The sequence below is a fragment of the Haliotis cracherodii genome, unplaced genomic scaffold (genome assembly GCF_022045235.1).
Source record: "Haliotis cracherodii isolate W230 unplaced genomic scaffold, xgHalCrac1.p SCAF_3, whole genome shotgun sequence".
In the NCBI taxonomy this organism is placed as follows: Eukaryota; Metazoa; Mollusca; class Gastropoda; order Lepetellida; family Haliotidae; genus Haliotis; species Haliotis cracherodii.
The window spans coordinates 11,972,532-11,991,577 of record NW_027266286.1 but is presented as its reverse complement, the minus strand read 5'-3'; the positions used below and the strand labels follow the sequence as shown (position 1 = coordinate 11,991,577).

General features: G+C 40.8%; 1 protein-coding gene across 1 annotated transcript; it reads right to left on the bottom strand.

Moving 5' to 3' along the window:
• Positions 1 to 1,444: 1,444 nt before the first annotated feature.
• Positions 1,445 to 18,099, bottom strand: LOC139473583 (uncharacterized protein C6orf118-like). Its single transcript, XM_071256239.1, has 8 exons — positions 18,001 to 18,099; positions 15,289 to 16,057; positions 12,752 to 12,877; positions 9,924 to 10,108; positions 9,379 to 9,434; positions 7,918 to 8,114; positions 4,606 to 4,721; positions 1,445 to 2,728 (listed from the first exon to the last, which is right to left on the bottom strand). Exons 2-8 carry the CDS (start codon positions 16,024 to 16,026, stop codon positions 2,608 to 2,610), a joined length of 1,539 nt encoding a protein of 512 aa, XP_071112340.1. The 5' UTR covers positions 16,027 to 16,057; positions 18,001 to 18,099; the 3' UTR covers positions 1,445 to 2,607.
• Positions 18,100 to 19,046: the final 947 nt, after the last annotated feature.

Sequence of the window (19,046 nt, the reverse complement as noted above, 5' to 3'; positions counted from 1 at the left end):
ACTTTTTGTTACCCTGTCTGGCGCTCGGCTCGGAGTCAGTATACTGTGTCTGAGTAGGATATTCATGTTAAACTGTCCCACAATATCTCAGTGGGCTAGCACTGTAAATCGGCATCAGTCCTGACTAGTACAAGCAGCACACACACACACACACACACACACACACACACACACACACACACACACACACATATGTGCATGCACGTCGCTATATAAGTGCAATAATCTTGGACTTGACGTTAAACCCCATTTCACCTCACCTCTGGATAAGATTAACTCATTCAGAACAGATAATACATTATCCTCTATTTCTTACATATTTCCCTCTCACAAGACAAACAAGAAAACACACAGGCTTAGGAGATACAAATTTATTTCACTCAGGACATACAATCTGTAATTCCTGGTAGTATATTCTCCACACACCCTCCTTTCACAATTTCAATTAAGACAAAACACATTTCTTTAGTTTGTCAATATTTTTATCACCACACGCTGCCATGACAGTCCAAACTGCCACAGTTGGGTACTAAGCAGGACCCGGGTACCCACATGACTACCCGGTCACGTGATATATTGTTTCATAACAAAAATTATTTCATATTTTTGAATAAAGATATAACTTAATTCAACTTCAGTGTATGCATGTCCAGATTGTATCTAAATACGTTTTGCAAGTAATGTGGTAAAAAAATTCCCAATCGGACATCTTGTATCTCTTGAGACCAAAAGTGGGTACCCGGGTAGGGTCAGGTAATAAGGGGGAGGGTACCCGGGTAGGGTCAGGTGATAAAGAGGGTGGGTACCTGGGTAGGATCAGGTAATAAGAGGGTGGGTATCTGGATAGGGTCAGGTAATAAGAGGGTGGGTATCTGGGTAGGGTCAGGTAATAAGGGGGTGGGTACCTGGGTAGGGTCAGGTTATATGGGGGTGGGTACCTCGGTAGGGTCAGGTTATATGGGGGTGGGTACCTCGGTAGGGTCAGGTTATATGGGGGTGGGTACCTGGGTAGGGTCAGGTAATAAGGGGTTGGGTATCTGGGTAGGGTCAGGTAATAAGAGGGTGGGTACCCGGGTAGGGTCAGGTAATAAGGGGGTGGTGGGTACCCGGGTAGGGTCAGGTAATATTATATAAGAGGGTGGGTACCCGGGTAGGGTCAGGTAATAAGGGGGTGGGTACCCGGGTAGGGTCAGGTAATAAGAGGGTGGGTACCCGGGTAGGGTCAGGTAATAAGGGGGTGGGTACCCGGTTAGGGTCAGGTAATAAGAGGGTGAGTACCTGGGTAGGGTCAGGTAATAAGGGGGTGGGTACCCCTGTAGGGTCAGGTAATAAGAGGGTGAGTACCCGGGTAGGGTCAGGTAATAAGAGGGTGGGTACCCGGGTAGTAAACTTGGACTTGGAGCATACTATAGTAATGCTGTAATGGGTAATACTCAGTAAAGGCATGATAGGGAACTCCATCGCTAGAACAGTATCAAAACTAAGTATGGTAGGCTCTAGTTTTGATAATAGGGGCATGATAATTAGGATACAATGCTGTGCAATTCATCAAAGAGAACAGGTCAAGACCAGGGCCCTGTTCCAGAAAACGATCGTAGCACTAATACATCGTAACTCCCATACTATAACATAGACTTACGACAATCATAGCGCTACGATCGCTTTGTGGAATGGGACCCAGTACGTTTGTGGAAATTTAACAATGGCTAGATCAAGGATGTATATGAAACAGTCAATGTGTAAAGTGACAGAAATCTTCACTTAGGCAATTTACAAAAAGGCAATATACTTTGGCTATTTGACAAATTAACAGAAATATTGGTCCATTAATTTCATTATGATAACGAATCGCAAACATTTTATTGTTGAATTTCATCCCCGTGATTAAAAAAGATGATGAAAGTCGCTGTATTTTTTGGCTTATAATTCTAGCATAATTCTATTGTGATGTTTTGAAGCCTTTTTGAACTTTTTCATTTTCAGTCAATCTGTCAAATTAATTGACAGATCTTTCAGTCAGTTTGTAAATTGCCAAAAGGAATCACATTTTACACATTGACTGTAACATGTATAATGTCAGAGAATTCTCTTGTAAAGCTCATTTTTATAACATACAACATGCTATCCTCTCGTGTTTATCATTGTGTCAAGATACATGGCTTCATGATACAAAACTCACGTGACACCAAGACGTACTCACACTCCATCAATTGTTAAATGCCCCACGACACAGCACAGACTTAAAGCTCTTTTTGGTAAACACAAAAAAACAAATCAATACATCCCCCAAACTCTCAGCTAATAACATATGATATTATCTTAACATTCTGTTCAGACAATCAAAGTTCACCAGTCACGATTTCATGAGCAAAATCTCATATTTTCAAAAAATATGTAAATTTATATAATTATCAACAAGTAAACATTAAAATAAATCTTCTAAGCAGTATACATGAAAAGGTTCTGAAGATTCAGTTCTATCACAGCTATGATGCTCCACAGTCAAGATGAGACCTTCCTGGTTTGTCATGTAAACAGAAAGGGAGGTCACTCTCATGATGTTCCTTCTGATAGGACCTGGCCAGTTGACTTGATTGACAATGTCTATTACGAAATGTACCAGTTCCACTTGCTCTCCTCCTCATCGTCGCTGTCACTCTGTGGCTGTGACGGCGATGGCCTTGCACCAGGGATACCACGTTTAGAGTTCACTTTCCTCCATATTCGTCTACAACACAAATTGCAATAATTAATGTCACAGAGGAGAGAGGGCTCTCATTCACATCTGCCACTCAGATTTGAGTATCTGCATCTTATGATACTAGGTCATCTGTAAGTGATCAAGTAAAAATAGCACCAAGGTATCGCTGGTTGCCAGGTACATTATCAGTGAGTTGAATGTCAATTGTTGTGAAATCTTCATCTGGTGAGGTTGTGTTATTTTGTTTTTGACAAGTCCTGACAGGTGTGTGGTGTATAACAAATAACTGAATGGAATAACTTGGTGACATCAGCCATGACATTCTTGTCAGGGACATCAGCCCAGACATTCTTGTCAGGGACATCAGTCCTGTAATGTTTGTCAGTGACATCAGCCCGAACATTCTTGTCAGGGACATCAGCCCGGACATTCTTGTCAGGGACATCAGCCCGGATATTCTTGTCAGGGACATCAGCCCGGACATTCTTGTCAGTGACATCAGCCCGGATATTCTTGTCAGTGACATCAGCCCGGACATTCTTGTCAGTGACATCAGTCCTGTAATGTTTGTCAGTGACAGCCCGGACATTCCTGTCACTGATGAGATGACAACTTACCCTCTGTGAGATTGACAAACTAGCAGGCCTTGTGACCTTGTGTATAAACATGTATAACCTCATAGTTATATATCATAACTGTAACACATCTCGCTTCTCATGTATACTCAGACACAGTGTAGTCCATTGTCACCCGCTGTCTTCATATTATAACTAACTAGATACAGTATTCAGTTCAAACAAAATAATTTGTCATTTCTTTGATACACCAAGCCTTGACCAAAACATCCCCTCTAATGACAAAGCAAGAATCTCACCTCAGTTCCGCATTCCCTGAACAAGATAAACAGCCTACATCTCAATCCTGCATTCCCTGAACAAGATAAACAGCCTACATCTCAATCCTGCATTCCCTGAACAAGATAAACAGACTACATCTCAATCTTGCATTGCCCTGAACAAGATAAACAGCCTACATCTCAATCCTGCATTGCCCTGCAGATAAACAGCCTTATCTCAATCCTGCATTGTCCTGAACAAGATAAACAGCCTACATCTCAATCCTGCATTGTCCTGAACAAGATAAACAGCCTACATCTCAATCCTTCATTGCCCTGCAAATAAACAGCCTAATCTCAATCCTGCATTGTCTGAGCAAATAAACAGCCTACATCTCAGTCCTGCACTGCTTGAACAAATAAACAGCCTACAACTCAATCTTGCATTGTCCTGAACAAGATAAACAGCCTACATCTCAATCCTGCATTCCCTGAACAAGATAAACAGACTACATCTCAATCCTCCATTCCCTGAACAAGATAAACAGACTACATCTCAATCTTGCATTGCCCTGAACAAGATAAACAGCCTACATCTCAATCCTGCATTGCCCTGCAGATAAACAGCCTAATCTCAATCCTGCATTGTCCTGAACAAGATAAACAGCCTACATCTCAATCCTTCATTGCCCTGCAAATAAACAGCCTAATCTCAATCCTGCATTGTCCTGAACAAATAAACAGCCTACATCTCAGTCCTGCATTGCTTGAACAAATAAACAGCCTACATCTCAGTCCTGCATTGTCCTGAACAAATGAACAGCCTACATCTCAGTCCTGCATTGTCCTGAACAAATAAACAGCCTACATCTCAGTCCTGCATTGTCCTGAACAAATAAACAGCCTACATCTCAGTCCTGCATTGTCCTGAACAAATAAACAGCCTACATCTCAGTCCTGCATTGTCCTGAACAAATAAACAGCCTACATCTTAGTCCTGCATTGTCCTGAACAAATAAACAGCCTAGATCTTAGTCCTGCATTGCTTGAACAGAGACCAATTACTTACTTGGCATCCTTCTCGCTGGTGTCAGCGTCAATGATGGCCTCTTTCAGGTCGTGGTCCATCTCCGCGATGCTTCGCTCATAGTACTCGTTCTGCTTCAGCAACTTCTGCACCTCCACCTACACACCCAACACCAGCACAGTTGTACTCATCCTCATCCATATGTGGGACATGTTGTTTGAAGAACTAAATAGTTGTAATTAAGCTCTAATACCTTAAAAATTCTCCATTGGATGATGTGTGATTAACCAACCAGAAAAGGCAGATTTTCAAATTGGTGACAAGATATTGAAAAGTCATATGAATGACAAGCCTTTTTTTCTTTCCATCATTTGCACATTCAGTCGTTGAATGTGTCAAAAAGACCAAAGGACCCTACATGGACCTAGTGTACGTGAGTGAGTTGGGTTTAACTCCGCTTGTAACAGTATTCCAGTTAAATCACGGCGTGTCAGCTTAATGTGGGAGGAAAGCCCGAAGTGATGCAGGTCTCAGACGTTTACCACTTCAGTGAAACCCACGTGCACGGGTATGGTGCTGACAAACCTAGAAACATAATCGAGGCGAACCGGGATTCGAACCCACAATCATAGGTTTCTGGCGTGCCCAAGGGACGCAACTCTGCACAGCGAATTGCGGTGCCTTAAACGACTGGGCCACCCATGCTCCCTAGATGGACCTAGAGCTATTAAGATTAGGTGTCAAAAGACATGGGTTAGCTATCAACATTGTAGACTCGTGATAAATCTGCTATTTCATGACCAGGAGATATTCAATAACTTACAGTGAATCCCTCAGCAGCTTGGCCGATAGTCTCTGATTGTGTACACTCACTAGGCTTCACACTCATGCAGTGATTACAGTAGAAGTAACACTTCTAGTAGTTCCTCACTATGAGTTACAGATATGTTCCATGCATATAATATTGGTATGAGTGAGTGAGTTGGGTTTAACGCCGCTTATTCCAGTCATATCACGGCGTGTCAGCTTAATGTGGGAGGAAAGCCCGAAGTGATGCAGGTCTCAAGACGTTTACCACTTCGGTGAAACCCATGAGCACGGGTATGGAGCTTACAAACCTAGAAACATAATCGAGGCGAACCGGGATTCGAACCCACAATCATAGGTTTCTGGCGTGCCCAAGGGACGCAACTCTGCACAGCGAATCGCTGCGCCTTAGACGACTGGGCCACCCGTGACCCCAATATTAGTATGAGGTTACTGCATTATTAGTTGTATGCAAGAAGGACAAAAAGAAAGGGCTTCAACAAATACACTATCACGTGAATACGATTTGTATCACGAATATAGGGTAACGAATACGAATATTTATTCACGAATACAATAACAAGTCGATGTATCATATGTTATACTCAATGAACAATAGCAACATAAATTATTTGACATGGTTGGTTAATTATTAATATATTATACATTCACATACTGCACTTATCAAGACACTAGTATCTGCTCAAATATGACAATGACCAGTGACCACAATATTGTCAAATTAAATATATGAGTGTTGTCTTTAAAGAAATCTATGCATGTAATATGCTCTTATGGATATTTCAAGGTTACAAGGTATGTAAATGCACATAACTGCATATTCGTAAATATTCGATTTTAGTGACCATGAATAACGAATTCAATTCATGAATGGATACAGGTCGATTCACCAAATAGTGAATTGTAACAGCCCTACTAAAAGAGTTATGCCAGTCTGTTCAGTCTTACACAGTGTAGAATATATGATCATGTAACCTTAGTAATGGTATGCATATATGTTCTTCTTGATTGTGACGTAATGTGTTTAGTGTTGTCATGGTAATGCCCAATCTCATTAAAAAAGTTCTCGCTGCCGCTAAACAAAGATCTGGGGACATCCCATTACGGGTCACGTCAGAACGACCTTTCGCGAACTTTTACCGACCACTGAAATGACTAGCAAGAAGTTGACATCAGCCAATTAGAAAGCAACTTTCTCAAGCTTTACGGCACTCGTTTCAACCTGGCGACTTCCATTTCAGACTAAAAAAATATGTTGAAACAGTTCTCGATTAAATTTTGAAAACTGAACAAACGAACATTACAGAATGTCTTACATATGGTTGAGATTGTATGGCAGAGCTTTCCACATACTGTGCAACGCCTCCTCTGTTCAAATGTTTATACTACACAAGCGAGAGATAGACGATAATTTTGATGGAAGCAGTCGTACGGGCCGTAACTGTCGTTCGGAATACCCTGTGTTAATGTTTTCGAGGTTGCATGATCAGAAAACACATTCCGACTGTCACTTTCAAGATCTAGTAAGCGACGCACTGATTGGTCGCAAAAAAAGGTCGTTCTGACGTGACCCGTAATGGGATGTCCTCAGATCTTTGTTAAGCGACAGCGAGAACTAAGATCTGATTTTGATGAGATTGGGTAATGCCAGTTAGGCTGAGGAGTTAGTTGTGGCTGAGGATTTTGTAAAGACACCAAGTTTTGAAATACTGTCATCGTTGTCCTTATTGACTAATGATTTAAGATGAGGAAGAGAACATAAGGATGTCAGCTTCTTTATTATGAGTAACACATCGTTTTGAAGTAAATGCTTACTCCTTCATCAGGTGAATGACATCTTCCCGAGGCAAGAGAGTTAACTGACTTTAAAAGTCCAGTTTCCACCCTTGTTGAACTAGGCTGGAATTACTGGGCTTGATCGTAGCGCCACCAGTGACTATTACGAGTTATGTCCCTTCGAGGCCTCTCCTATGGACCAATCAGATTCCACCTCTCGTATCACATGCATTTGCTTCAAACAAAATGGTGGCGCCCGGTCAGGACAATCTGATCGATAATCAAGATCTATATTGTGATAAAATGGATCTTACATCGCGAAATGCATCAAATCACGTGAGCACCTTGATTAAAAACATGAAAAGATTTGGAAAATATCTGCTGACAACGAGTTGGCGGTGCACATGCATTGCAAATCCTGCAATCAAAGTTGCACGACAGTTTACGAACCGGATTTCAATTTCGGTGCGCGATTTTGATTGGACTATGCATAGACTTGTTAGTCCAGCCAAAATGTAACTCCATAATACCAGCCTAGTTCGGCAAGGGTGGAAACTGCACTTTCATAGTCAGTTAACTTTCTTGCCTCGGGAAGATGGGTGAATGAATGCCATGAGGCAGAGAGCATATATATGTACATGTAAGGACAACAAAATTAATAGGATAATAAAAGGAGGAAAATAACAAAGGGTACAAGCTAACAAAGGAAGCCAAAGGAAGTATAGAGTCACTTGACCAGACATCACTGACCTCGGTTTCCTTGATGCACTGCTCCAGGTGGGTACAGACTGTCAGGGGCACACACTCATCTCTCAGGTGGCATCTCAGGGCATTCAGGGCATCCAGCTTCTCCAGGATCAGGGCCTTCACGTGCTCGATCTCATCAGCCAGCTCCATCTGTGTGTCCTTGTAATGCACGGGGGCCAAACCAATGGTTGGGACAGGCTCTGGCGAACAGTCAACACATCATCAGCTTCAAACCAATCTCATTAAAATCTGATCTTAGTTCTTCCTACCGCTAAACAAAGATCTGAGGACATCCCATTACAGGTCATGTCAGACCAAACTTGCGCAAACTTTGACCGACCAGTGGAAGGACTGACAAGAAGTTGACATTAGCCAATCAAAAGGCAGCATTCGCGTGCTTTACGGCACTAATTTCAAATTGGCGACTATGCTTTGAAAAATATTTTGACAAATTCTCGATTAAAATTTTGAAACCTGAACAAAAGAACATACTGGAATGGCTAATAGATGGTCTAGATTGTGTGGATTCAGTGGATAAGCCAAAAACTATCCTTCGGAACAACTTGTGTTAAGGTTTCATGATCTGGTAAGCGACGCTCTTATTGGTCGGATGAAAGGTCGCTCTGAAGTGACCCCCAATGTCCTCAGATCTTTGTTTAGGGTTTGCAAGAACTAAGATCTGAATTTAATGACATTGGCTTCAAACAATGTCATGCAGCTCACTTAACACAAGCAGCAGGGTTAATTGTTGGGGTATATTGGACTATTTTTAATATCTACTACAGTTAGTTCAAATTGAAATAAGGTCTAAGTATTAACAGGAATTTTGTCCGAGGTCATCTTCCTGAGACATGGGAGTTAATTGACTGTAAACGTCCAGCTTCCACCCTTGCCGAATTAGGCTAGAATTTCTGGGCTCGATCGTAGTGCCACCAATGGCTGTTTGAAGTGATGTGCCCTCTATGTCCCTCCGACTGACCAATCAGATTCCACCTCTCATATCAGTTGCATTTGCTTCAAACAAAATGGCAGCACCCAATCAAGACGGTCTGATTGATAATCATAATCTATCTGATTATTTGGTTCGGATACAGGTTTTGACAGATTCCAACATACTACTTGCTGATCAAAATACAAGACATGATTAATATATTTTGTTTTGTGTTTCTTTTTCCATACCACACCCACCAACACCATCTGTTCCCCCTCCCCCCACCCCCTCACCCACCCCCCACACTCCCACAGATTTTGTGCATTCAAGATTAAATAACAGAAGTTATTATTGTTGACATATTTATTTATAAGTATTGACTTCGATATGTTTTTATATGTTTAAACGTAAAAAAAACCCAGTGCACACTACTGCACACAATGTAAATCCACATTTTAATTTTATACCTCCATAACTGCAAATAATACTGAAGTCAATTCTAAAATGAAAGAATTAATCGTCAATCAACCTACCTGGTTCTGGAGCTGTGGCCAGCCATTCAGTCTGTTCACGAACCTCTTCCCGCATTCTACAACATAAACATATATCAATCACCTTGGAACTAAAAACCCAAATTGTGTGTGTGATATATAAATGAATGTCTCTCTCCAGTCAGCTCTATTCCAGCCAACAACCCTGTTGTTGTTTCTGAGCAACATGGCATCTGAACCCCAAAAAGCTGCACTGTCAAAGGAATATTTGCGTTCTGTGTGGTTGTTTTTTGTTTTGACAGCCATTTCAAATTTGATGATAAAATAGAAGCTGACATCCGATTGGCTCATAAACCCACGCATCACACATTTTGTTTGGCTGGTGACATTTTGCTCAGGATTCACTACCATGGTGTGACTGTTTGGAGTCCTATTGAGAGTCAGGCAGATCTTCAAACAGGGGGGTGTTGAATTTAGAGCAAATGATCAATGAGACTGGTGTGATTGGCTAAAGGAAGCTACTTTTTTTAGTGAAACTCTTGGTAGTCCCCCATCCAGCTTCCATAAAGGAGTAAAATGCTACTCACTGTTCATTTTTTTGCAGCAGTGTTTTGGCATATTCCTCTAGGGAAGTGAGCCTCTCCGTGGCAGTGAAGAGTTCTCGGGGTCGTGAGGTTCCCCTGGCCGCCATCTGCTCCACCTGATCCTGCAGCACGTGATGCTGGGCAGTCTGGCCATCCAGCAAGGTGGCGATGTAGTTGTCATACTCCGACTGCAGCAACAGACAATCACACTCGTCGGAATACTATCATTAGCCCCCACCCAAATGTGTAGAGAAATAAAGCATAGGTCTGCCCTTCACTCTTATAGTAAGACCGACAGGTTGCTTATTGTTAACCTAGGATTGCAGGTTTAAATATAACTTTTTGACAATTCATTGATCGTGCGTGGTCATGTTCTGAATTCACAATTTATTTATCTAATTTTGTACTTTCCAATTTCTAGGTTAATATTTGTGCTAAAATTCGGAAATCACCTCAAAACATAATATTATCACTGAAATTTAATTTGTGATGTTATAACACCTAATATTACAGAGGTTTAATTGGCTATTCCCTAACACCTGATGTTATTACCGAGGTTTAATCAGTGTTCTATGAACTTATGTTATTACAGAGGTTTAATTAGTGATTCTATGACACCTTATGTTATTACAGAGGTGTAATCAGTAATTCTATGAACTTAATGTTATATCATAGGTACGAGGTAAGGTGACAACAGATAAACATGATTGTGTAGCCTGAGGTTTGTTTAGCAAGTTCCAATAGGTCGAAATAAGTGACATTCATGCGATAAAGAGCTATGATTCGAACCGACTGAGAAATCTTCAATAAGAACCAAGATGGCGGGTGTCATCCCTTGTCTCTATGTATATAGAGGGTTGTGAAACCGAATTTCATGCTTGTGACTATCTCGTTTGGTTTAATAAAGTGTAAATATCTCTCGCTCTCATGAGATTGCTTCCGTTCTACCTTGGAGTTGCAAAATGAATGAAGTCTCACAATTTTTTATGAATGAAAAAAGTAGTCCCGGTGTGACAGAGGTCACGGTTTCCAATCAAATCGAATAAAAAAGGTCAACCTTGTACGACACACGCGTGACGTACGGATTTAGTATCTTACCACCTGTATCTTCACCATGTGGGTGATAATACCTAATACCATTACATAGGTTGATTTATTGATTCATGGCAACAGTTTGCTTCACGGTTATGTACCATCATAATGTGGCATGATGTACCTGACTACAGGACATCTACCTAGATTACCACTGATGTTGCAACCAAAACATATTAAAAAGCAACAGCTTGTGTATCTACATAAATATATCATTTCATCTGCATCTCTTTGTCATAGATATTGCAATCAGGTATTGACACTATTATCTGTTTCCTGCTTAATGCACACATCATTATTATTGCCATGGCGGAAACAGCATTTTTTAAAAGGGGGGGGGGGGGGGGGGGGGGGTGTGCACAATTATGATCTATTTATTGTCTTTGGTGGTAATTTATACAGAAATAAAGATTTTTTTCGAAATAAAAAGGGGGGTTGTGCAACCCCGCAGACCCTCTCTGTATCTGCCCATGATTGCTATATTGAAATTTCAGAGAAAGAATGAATTGAGATAGGCAATATCACAAACACTTATGGCCAATGACTAGAGGTATATGGATTGATCAGTTCAATCTATTGATGCTTTGAAAATGTCCATTAAAAATGATACATCTCAGATAAGTTCAGATATCAATAGCTGAAATCTATACCTTGCTAACATGGCTAAACAATAAATTGTTCTGAAATATTTAATCAAACGCTCTTTTAAATACTTTACCTTTTGTTTTTTCAATCAGAATATATCTATAATTGCTTATGTTTGGCTATGCTAAAAGCTACCTCCCAAAAGTCCCCAGAAACAGACTTCTGGACTACTGCTTCCTGATTGGCTGATAATGGAGTGGGCGGGACTTGTGCTGCATTATCAGTTTGTCTGTTGTTTAACACCACACTCAGCAGAAGTCAAACTGTATGACAGCAGGTAGTAATAATCGAGTCTGGACCAGACAATCCAGTGATTGACATCATGAGCATCAATGCACACAATTGGGATCGATGACATGCATCAAACAATTCAGCAAGCCTGACCACCCGATCCCGTTAGTCGCCTCTTACGACAAGCACAGTTGCCTCTTACGACAAGCAGGGGTTGATGAAGACCTGTTCGCCACCTGGATCATCACAGGTCTGCATCATCAGTGATTGATGTCACTGGTTTGTAGCATTTGTTACGTTTATGATTAAATAAGCAGTCAGTGAAGTTATTATTGTTGACATATCTTTTGTATTTATGGAGGTATAAACAAAAAAAACAGTGTGCACACTATGTAAGTCATTTTGTACCAAACTCTTAAGACATGTAGCAGGTACCCGTGTAGGGTTGGGTAATAGCGGGGTGGGTACCCGGGTAGTAAATTTGTACCTGTCCCAGCCCTCCTACACAGCTGTTTGTTTGTTTGTTTGTTGTTTAACGCCGCACTCAGCAATATTCTAGCTATATGACGGCGGTCTGTAAATAATCGAGTCTGGACCAGACAATCCAGTGATTAATATCATGAGCATCGGTCCATGCAATTGGGATTGATGACATACATCAAACCAAGTCAGCGAGCCTGACCACCCGATCCCGTTAGTCACCTGTTACGACAAGCATAGTCGCCTTTTACGGCAAGCATGGGTTGCTGAAGACCTATTCTACTCCGGAATCTTCACAGCACTGCATTTTTTTCAAAAAAAGTGTGCACTATGTAGAAGACCACACCTCTACCAACGACTGCACACAGCTGCAGCCTTCTCACCTTGATGCAGCGGAGGATGTAGGCAAATGTTGGCGACTCCTGTATAAGATCTTCAAACGTGTCGCTGTACACCTGCAGTTTGTGGAAGTTGGGTCCCATTCCGTTCAGGTTAAATGCATCCAGCTCCTGACAAACAAAATATCATTTCAGAATGCACACACGAATGATGTTATAATTATTGATCAATGCTTGATCAGTTACAAAGAGCCACTGCAATGGCATCTTCCCAAGGCAAGTGAGTTAACTGACTATAAAAGTCCAGTTTCCACCCTTGCCGAACTAGGCTGGTATTATGGAGTTACATGTTGGCTGGACTAACGAGTATATGCATAGTCCAATCAAAATCGCGCACCGAGATGGAAATCCGGTTCCTAAAGTGTCATGCAGATTTCGGTCGACTGCAGGATTTGCAAAGCATGTGCACCGCTAACTCGTTGTCAACAGATATTTTCTAAATATTTTCATGTTTTTAATTAAGGTGTTCACGTGATTTTATGCACTTCGCGATGTAAGACACGTTTTATCACAATATAGATCTTGATTATCGATCAGATCGTCTTGACTGGGTGCCACCGTTTTGTTTGAAGCAAATGCAAGTGATACGAGAGGTTGAATCTGATTGGTCAATAGGAGAGGCATAGAAAGGACCTAACTTGTAATAGCCACTGGTGGCGCTACGATTGAGCCCAGGAATTCCAGCCTAGTTTGGCAAGGGTGGAAACTGGACTTTTAAAGTCAGTTACCTCCCTTGCCTCGAGAAGATGCTGCAATGGTTGCATGGTTCACAGCTCCAGATAAGCTGTTGAAGCCGAGTATCGCCTGGTATTTTACAATACGACTGACAATACTACTGGTATCATGACACACCACATCAATTAGTAAGAAATGATGAAATCACTGAAATACAGCTCGAACATCTTTTTCTTCATACATCTATTCACGGTCATTGTGTTATCTCAAAAACTTTTACAAAGACAACCACAAGAACAAAAAAGTGTTAAATTTGGGATGGTTATCAAATGTAGCAGTTAGTCAGTCAGTCCGCCCTCAGTCTCTACATCCTTGTGTTCTGCCATGCTTACAGGTGGCGCCATGCTACTTCTGTTATTACGGGAGGTAAATCTATTAGTTCCTGTTCCATTTATGAAGCATCATGGTCTCACAAACTGACGATTTAAGTATCGTGTGTACCTAAGTATCGATGATATCCTAGGTGTCAATGAATCATTACAGCCCTATCTGCTGCGTATTTGCTTAAAACATGCACAACAAATCACCATAAAAGAAGTAATTTTGAGTTGCTTGCGAACCAGTACGGCTGAAAAATTTACATGAAATATGAATACAACGCCATAATTACCAAATGAAGCCTTTTCAGCTTGTGTACCCAAATATCTTTACACACCTAGATTTAATGATTGAATACAGGCATCACCTAAACATGAATACCGACATAATAAGCGCCCAGGGCGCTCTCGAAATTAGAAACTGGGGGCTCTTATTAGAATATTATTTTGGTGAAAAAAACAGAGTTGAAAGATAAATTTCGTGGTTAACGCTGACGGCCTGAACTGTTTATATACAACAGATATATTTATCAAGAATTTAATTGCCCATAATTAAGGATGTATATAACACACGAGTGCGTATTATACACGAATAAATAAGTCTTGTGTACATTGATCAATCGGAAGGGATGCTGATTGGGATCGTTCACTTGCCAATATATAAGCAAATATCGCCATGGGCGCTTATTAGAGCGGGGCGCTTATTACGTCAAATACGGTTTATATAATATCTACTGCAGTGAGTAATGCACAAATAATGCAACTGAGAGCAACATTTTAATTGCAGACTGTTTTCAACAGATCCAACACACATTTATTCATCAAACTGAAAATAAGCCCCAGAGGAAGTGTAGTATTCAGTGATTTTGACCGAAAAATCTGTATATCACTGTATATAGGTCAATGACTTAGACCCAGGAAATATAATAGGTCAATGGCAAAAGTCAACAAGTCAAATCAACAAAAATGATCTGGCCATGAACGTGGCGATAAGAGAAGCGTTTGACAAAGTCTCTATAGTTCGAGAGAGTGTTTCCCTATGATACAGAAAGTATGATGCAAAAACACGTGACCGACGTCCTTATGAAACCCTGGTATTTGCTACATTGTGATTTCAAGCTTGATGTTAAATATAAAATAGTTTTGTGAATATTTTATGTTTGTTTCAGTCACTTTTGTCAACCATGATATCCAAACGTCTCATTGAATAAATATATACAAAAACTGTGTACTGGGTGAGTACTTGAGTTGGGATGAACGCCATTTTGAAAATTTTCAGGGCATTTCATCTTAATGTGGCAGACAATCCATCTGAAAGAAGTTTACAACATTGGTGCATCCACATGCAGGGTTTGGTGTGACAAACCAGGGATCTTCTATAAACAGGATTCTGGCATGACTAAGGGACATAACTCTGCAAAGTGAATTACAACAACATAGAAGAACAAATATCGAATGGTATGACATTACCTGCTGCAGTTTTCTCTCATGATGTTCAACGGCCTTGACCCCTGACAACACTTTCTGTTCACAGGTCTCCTGTTTCCGCAACACAGTCGACTCAAAGTTCTTGATCTTGCGGTACTGGTCCTGTTTGGTAATGCCCACATTCTGCATGGGGAGGAATGTATACTTGAACTTCAGCTTCCCCGTGTTGTCTGGGGCGAGTGACGTTGTTGTTGTGTACGTCATGGTCTCCTCATCAGCAAAGCTCACATCTCTCCCTCCTCGGACACCTGATGGCATCATCATCTCCGTGGCTTCCAGTTCCTCTATGAGAACCCCATCCTCCAGATTTGTGTATGTCGACTTGGCTGAAGAGTTACTCGCACTTGAATAACGCTTGTTGGGGGAACCTCTTGAACTTCTTTCGCTCTTTTTGGAAGCTGGTGTTGGTCTGGGAACTTGCACTGTTGGCGGCGAGTGTGGGATGCTACCTGTGGTCCCTACACTGAATTGGTAGAGAATCTCTTTCATTGATTTGCCCTTCTTTGAACTTCTTGGCTTCGGAGTGTTTTTACCTGAAGGTGGTGTGGGTACCTCCTTTGCACTTTGCCATGGCACACGATTTGTTGCCATGGCAACTTGATGGATATATGTTTCATTTAGGTGACCCCCTGCATAGTCATGTATATCTTTCTTGTGAACCCTTTCAACATCATTTAGCAGGTTCTTGAGCTGTCGCCCGGATAAAAATTTGTGCGCCATTGGATCTCGCTGTATCACTCCTCATTGGTTTCTGAAAACATGAAAAAACTGTTCAGGTGGAAAGGTGAGGTGAGGTGAGGTGAAATTGGGTTTATTGCACTTATATAGCGACGTGCATGCACGTGTGTGTGTGTGTGGCTGCTCGTACTAGACCGGACTGATGCCGATTTATAATGCTAGCTCACTGAGATACCATGCCGCAGTTTAACATGAATACCCCACTCAGACACAGCTACTGACTCCGAGCCGACCAGTCCTTGCTTTAATCCCTTAATGCCGAGAGCCAGACAGGGTAACAACAAGTACCACCTTTTAATGTCTTTTGGTATGACGCGGCCGGGGATCAAACCCCTGACCTTCCGCTCTCCGGGCGGACGCTCTACCACTAGACCATGGAGACGGTGTTCAAGTGGAAAGGGTTCTGTAGTGTTGAGATAAAAATTCAGTTTATACGGAACCTTGGTTGGACAATGACCATGACCTGACAAAAGCATGACAGTTTTACCCATGTTTCATATCTTTATAATTCTTTTTATGTGTTTTCTTGGCAAATACCGTATTCGACGCAATAAGCACCTCGCTCTAATACTATTTGTTGATATATTTGCGAGTATCAATCCCAATTAGCACCCTTCCGATTGATCAAATTTCAGAAGACTTATTTATTCGTGTATAATATGCACTTGTGTGTTATATGCACCCTTAATTACAGCAATTCAGTTCTGTAAAAAATATATCTTTTCCTTTGTATCATTTAAGGCTGTCAGCGTAAACCACGAAATTTACGATCTTTCAACGCTTTCAACAAAATTATATTCTAATACGAGCGTCCTATTTCTAATTTTGGGAGCGCCCAGCCCTGGGCACTTATAACGTTGAATATGGTAATACAAAATGAAGGAATTATTACATATTCATTGTTATGTAATTTTCTATTTTTTTAGTAACTGCACAGTGTAAGATCTCAGGTAATACTCGGATAGCCAAACATTTCGTTGTTTTCACAAAACCAAGGTATCAATATAACATGTGCACTTTTGTGAAGCATCCTTTGGTGAAAATGCAAAAGTAAAGAACATAAATAATTTGCAAAGTGTCTCTTCAGTACTGGGAAGCGAGATAAATGCCTGGTTGCATGGCAGCCACAACAGGGCTACATGGTACATGGTAGAGGGCGGACACCTTGCCATTAAACGACAGTTAGGACCATGGTTGCTGTTTAAGCTGCATTAAAAAGGCTGAGTCCCATGTCAAATCTTCCAAGTGAACCTGGTGCAGGAGGATGGTGAGGGACCCTATGGCATGCATGACAGAGGAACATTTTATAAACAAAGCAGCAATCAGTGTTCCTAATTAAGCATGAAAATCATGGGGTTGTTGTGTCAAAAAAAATCAGTTAAAGGGAGTTCTTAGATTAAACTGTGATAGCAACATATCTGAAGGACAGTCAAATTGTCAAATCAATCTCAGTGAAATCAGATTTCCTCTGCAGATATCTTCAGATCTTCAAGCAGAGTGGTATCTGATTTTAACAAGAGCACAGACCCTGTGTATGATTGAAGTCTGGAAAAGGCACACCAATGAAAGTAATGATCTACTTCATCAAATCATTGTCAATACAACCATTTTACTGTTTCCAATTAATGGATATTAAATATTATTTATTTATAATGAAATGGTTCATATTCCTCAGACAGACCTGGGTTGTATTTGATGTGTCTACTTTATTCAACTTAGCAATGTGAACCCGCTTCTTGTTTTTGTGAATTATTTCCATTAAGCAGGATGTTAGATTTCTTTTCTCATATGATACAATGATAAATCTGTGAACATTATTTTAGCGAAACTGAAATAAAGACTATAAAGTAGATTGTCGATCCAGATCTAGTTGGATAATGTGATTTGAACTCTGACTGTACACATAGTTCTCAATCTTGAATCGACATCAGAAACAATAGAATGAAACACACTTACCTAACGCCATGAACGTGAGTGTCACATTTAATAAAGGTCAAAATCTTATCCAAAATAAACGAAAAATCGTCAATATCGTTCGACTGCCATCTTGGCATTGTGTTTCCATGGAATTAACAAAAGAGTTCGTAAAGGGAAGCTACTCTAGCCTACTATTCTTCTGAACGTCGAAGCAGTCTACAGTTGACATTCGCGAGTTCAAATCCCTACGCGCATCTACTGCTGTTTCTCTGAAACAAATATATGATTTTGTAATTCTTAACAATCTGCTTAAAGATGAATTTAGACTTCCTTTAAAAATGTTAATTCACTGAAAGAAACTAATTGTAAATAAATTATCTAATATTTAGTGAATACAAATGAAAAGATTATTATAAGTAAAGTTGCACAAATGTTGAATTATACAAGATGTTTATAAGGTATAGAGGCCTTTTTAACCACGAGTGCAAATCATACAAAGTATTTTTTATGCTTGTTGTGTCGCAACAAATGTTATACAATATCACATTACATCTTTTTACAGCCGTATTAATTATGGAGGGAAAACAATAACAAAACAATAGAGCAGTATGACGGTTGCTTATACGATGTATAAACAGTTTGAATGACATATACCTTGTTCCTGTATACAGAAAAACATCTTACAAGCTCATCTTACAAGACACAGTCCCCATGCAGTATTCATCATCATAATGATTACCCCACAAATACACACACACACAACCACACATACACACACACGCGCGCGCACACACACAACCACACATACACACACACGCGCGCGCGGGCACGCACGCACGCACGCACGCACGCACGCACACACACACACACACACACACACACAACACACACACACACACACACGAGCGCGCGTTGCTATACAGGGAGTGAGTTGGGGGTTAACGCCGCTTTTAACAGTATTCCAGTCAACAACGCGTCAGCTTAATGTGGGAGGAAAGCCCGAAGTGTTGCAGGTCTCAGACGTTTACCACTTCGGTGAAACCAACGAGCACGGGTATTGGGCTGGCAAACAAAGTCGGGGCGAA

What these genes read in the sequence shown, in the direction of transcription:
- LOC139473583 (XM_071256239.1), bottom strand. Translation starts at nt 16,026, where the DNA reads ATGGCGCACAAATTTTTATCCGGGCGACAGCTCAAGAACCTGCTAAAT. An exon ending in GGCCACAGCTCCAGAACCAG is followed by an intron (nt 8,115 to 9,378) that starts GTAGGTTGATTG and finishes ACTGTTCGCCAG; the next exon opens with AGCCTGTCCCAACCATTGGT. An exon ending in ACCAGCGAGAAGGATGCCAA is followed by an intron (nt 2,729 to 4,605) that starts GTAAGTAATTGG and finishes TTTGTGTTGTAG; the next exon opens with ACGAATATGGAGGAAAGTGA.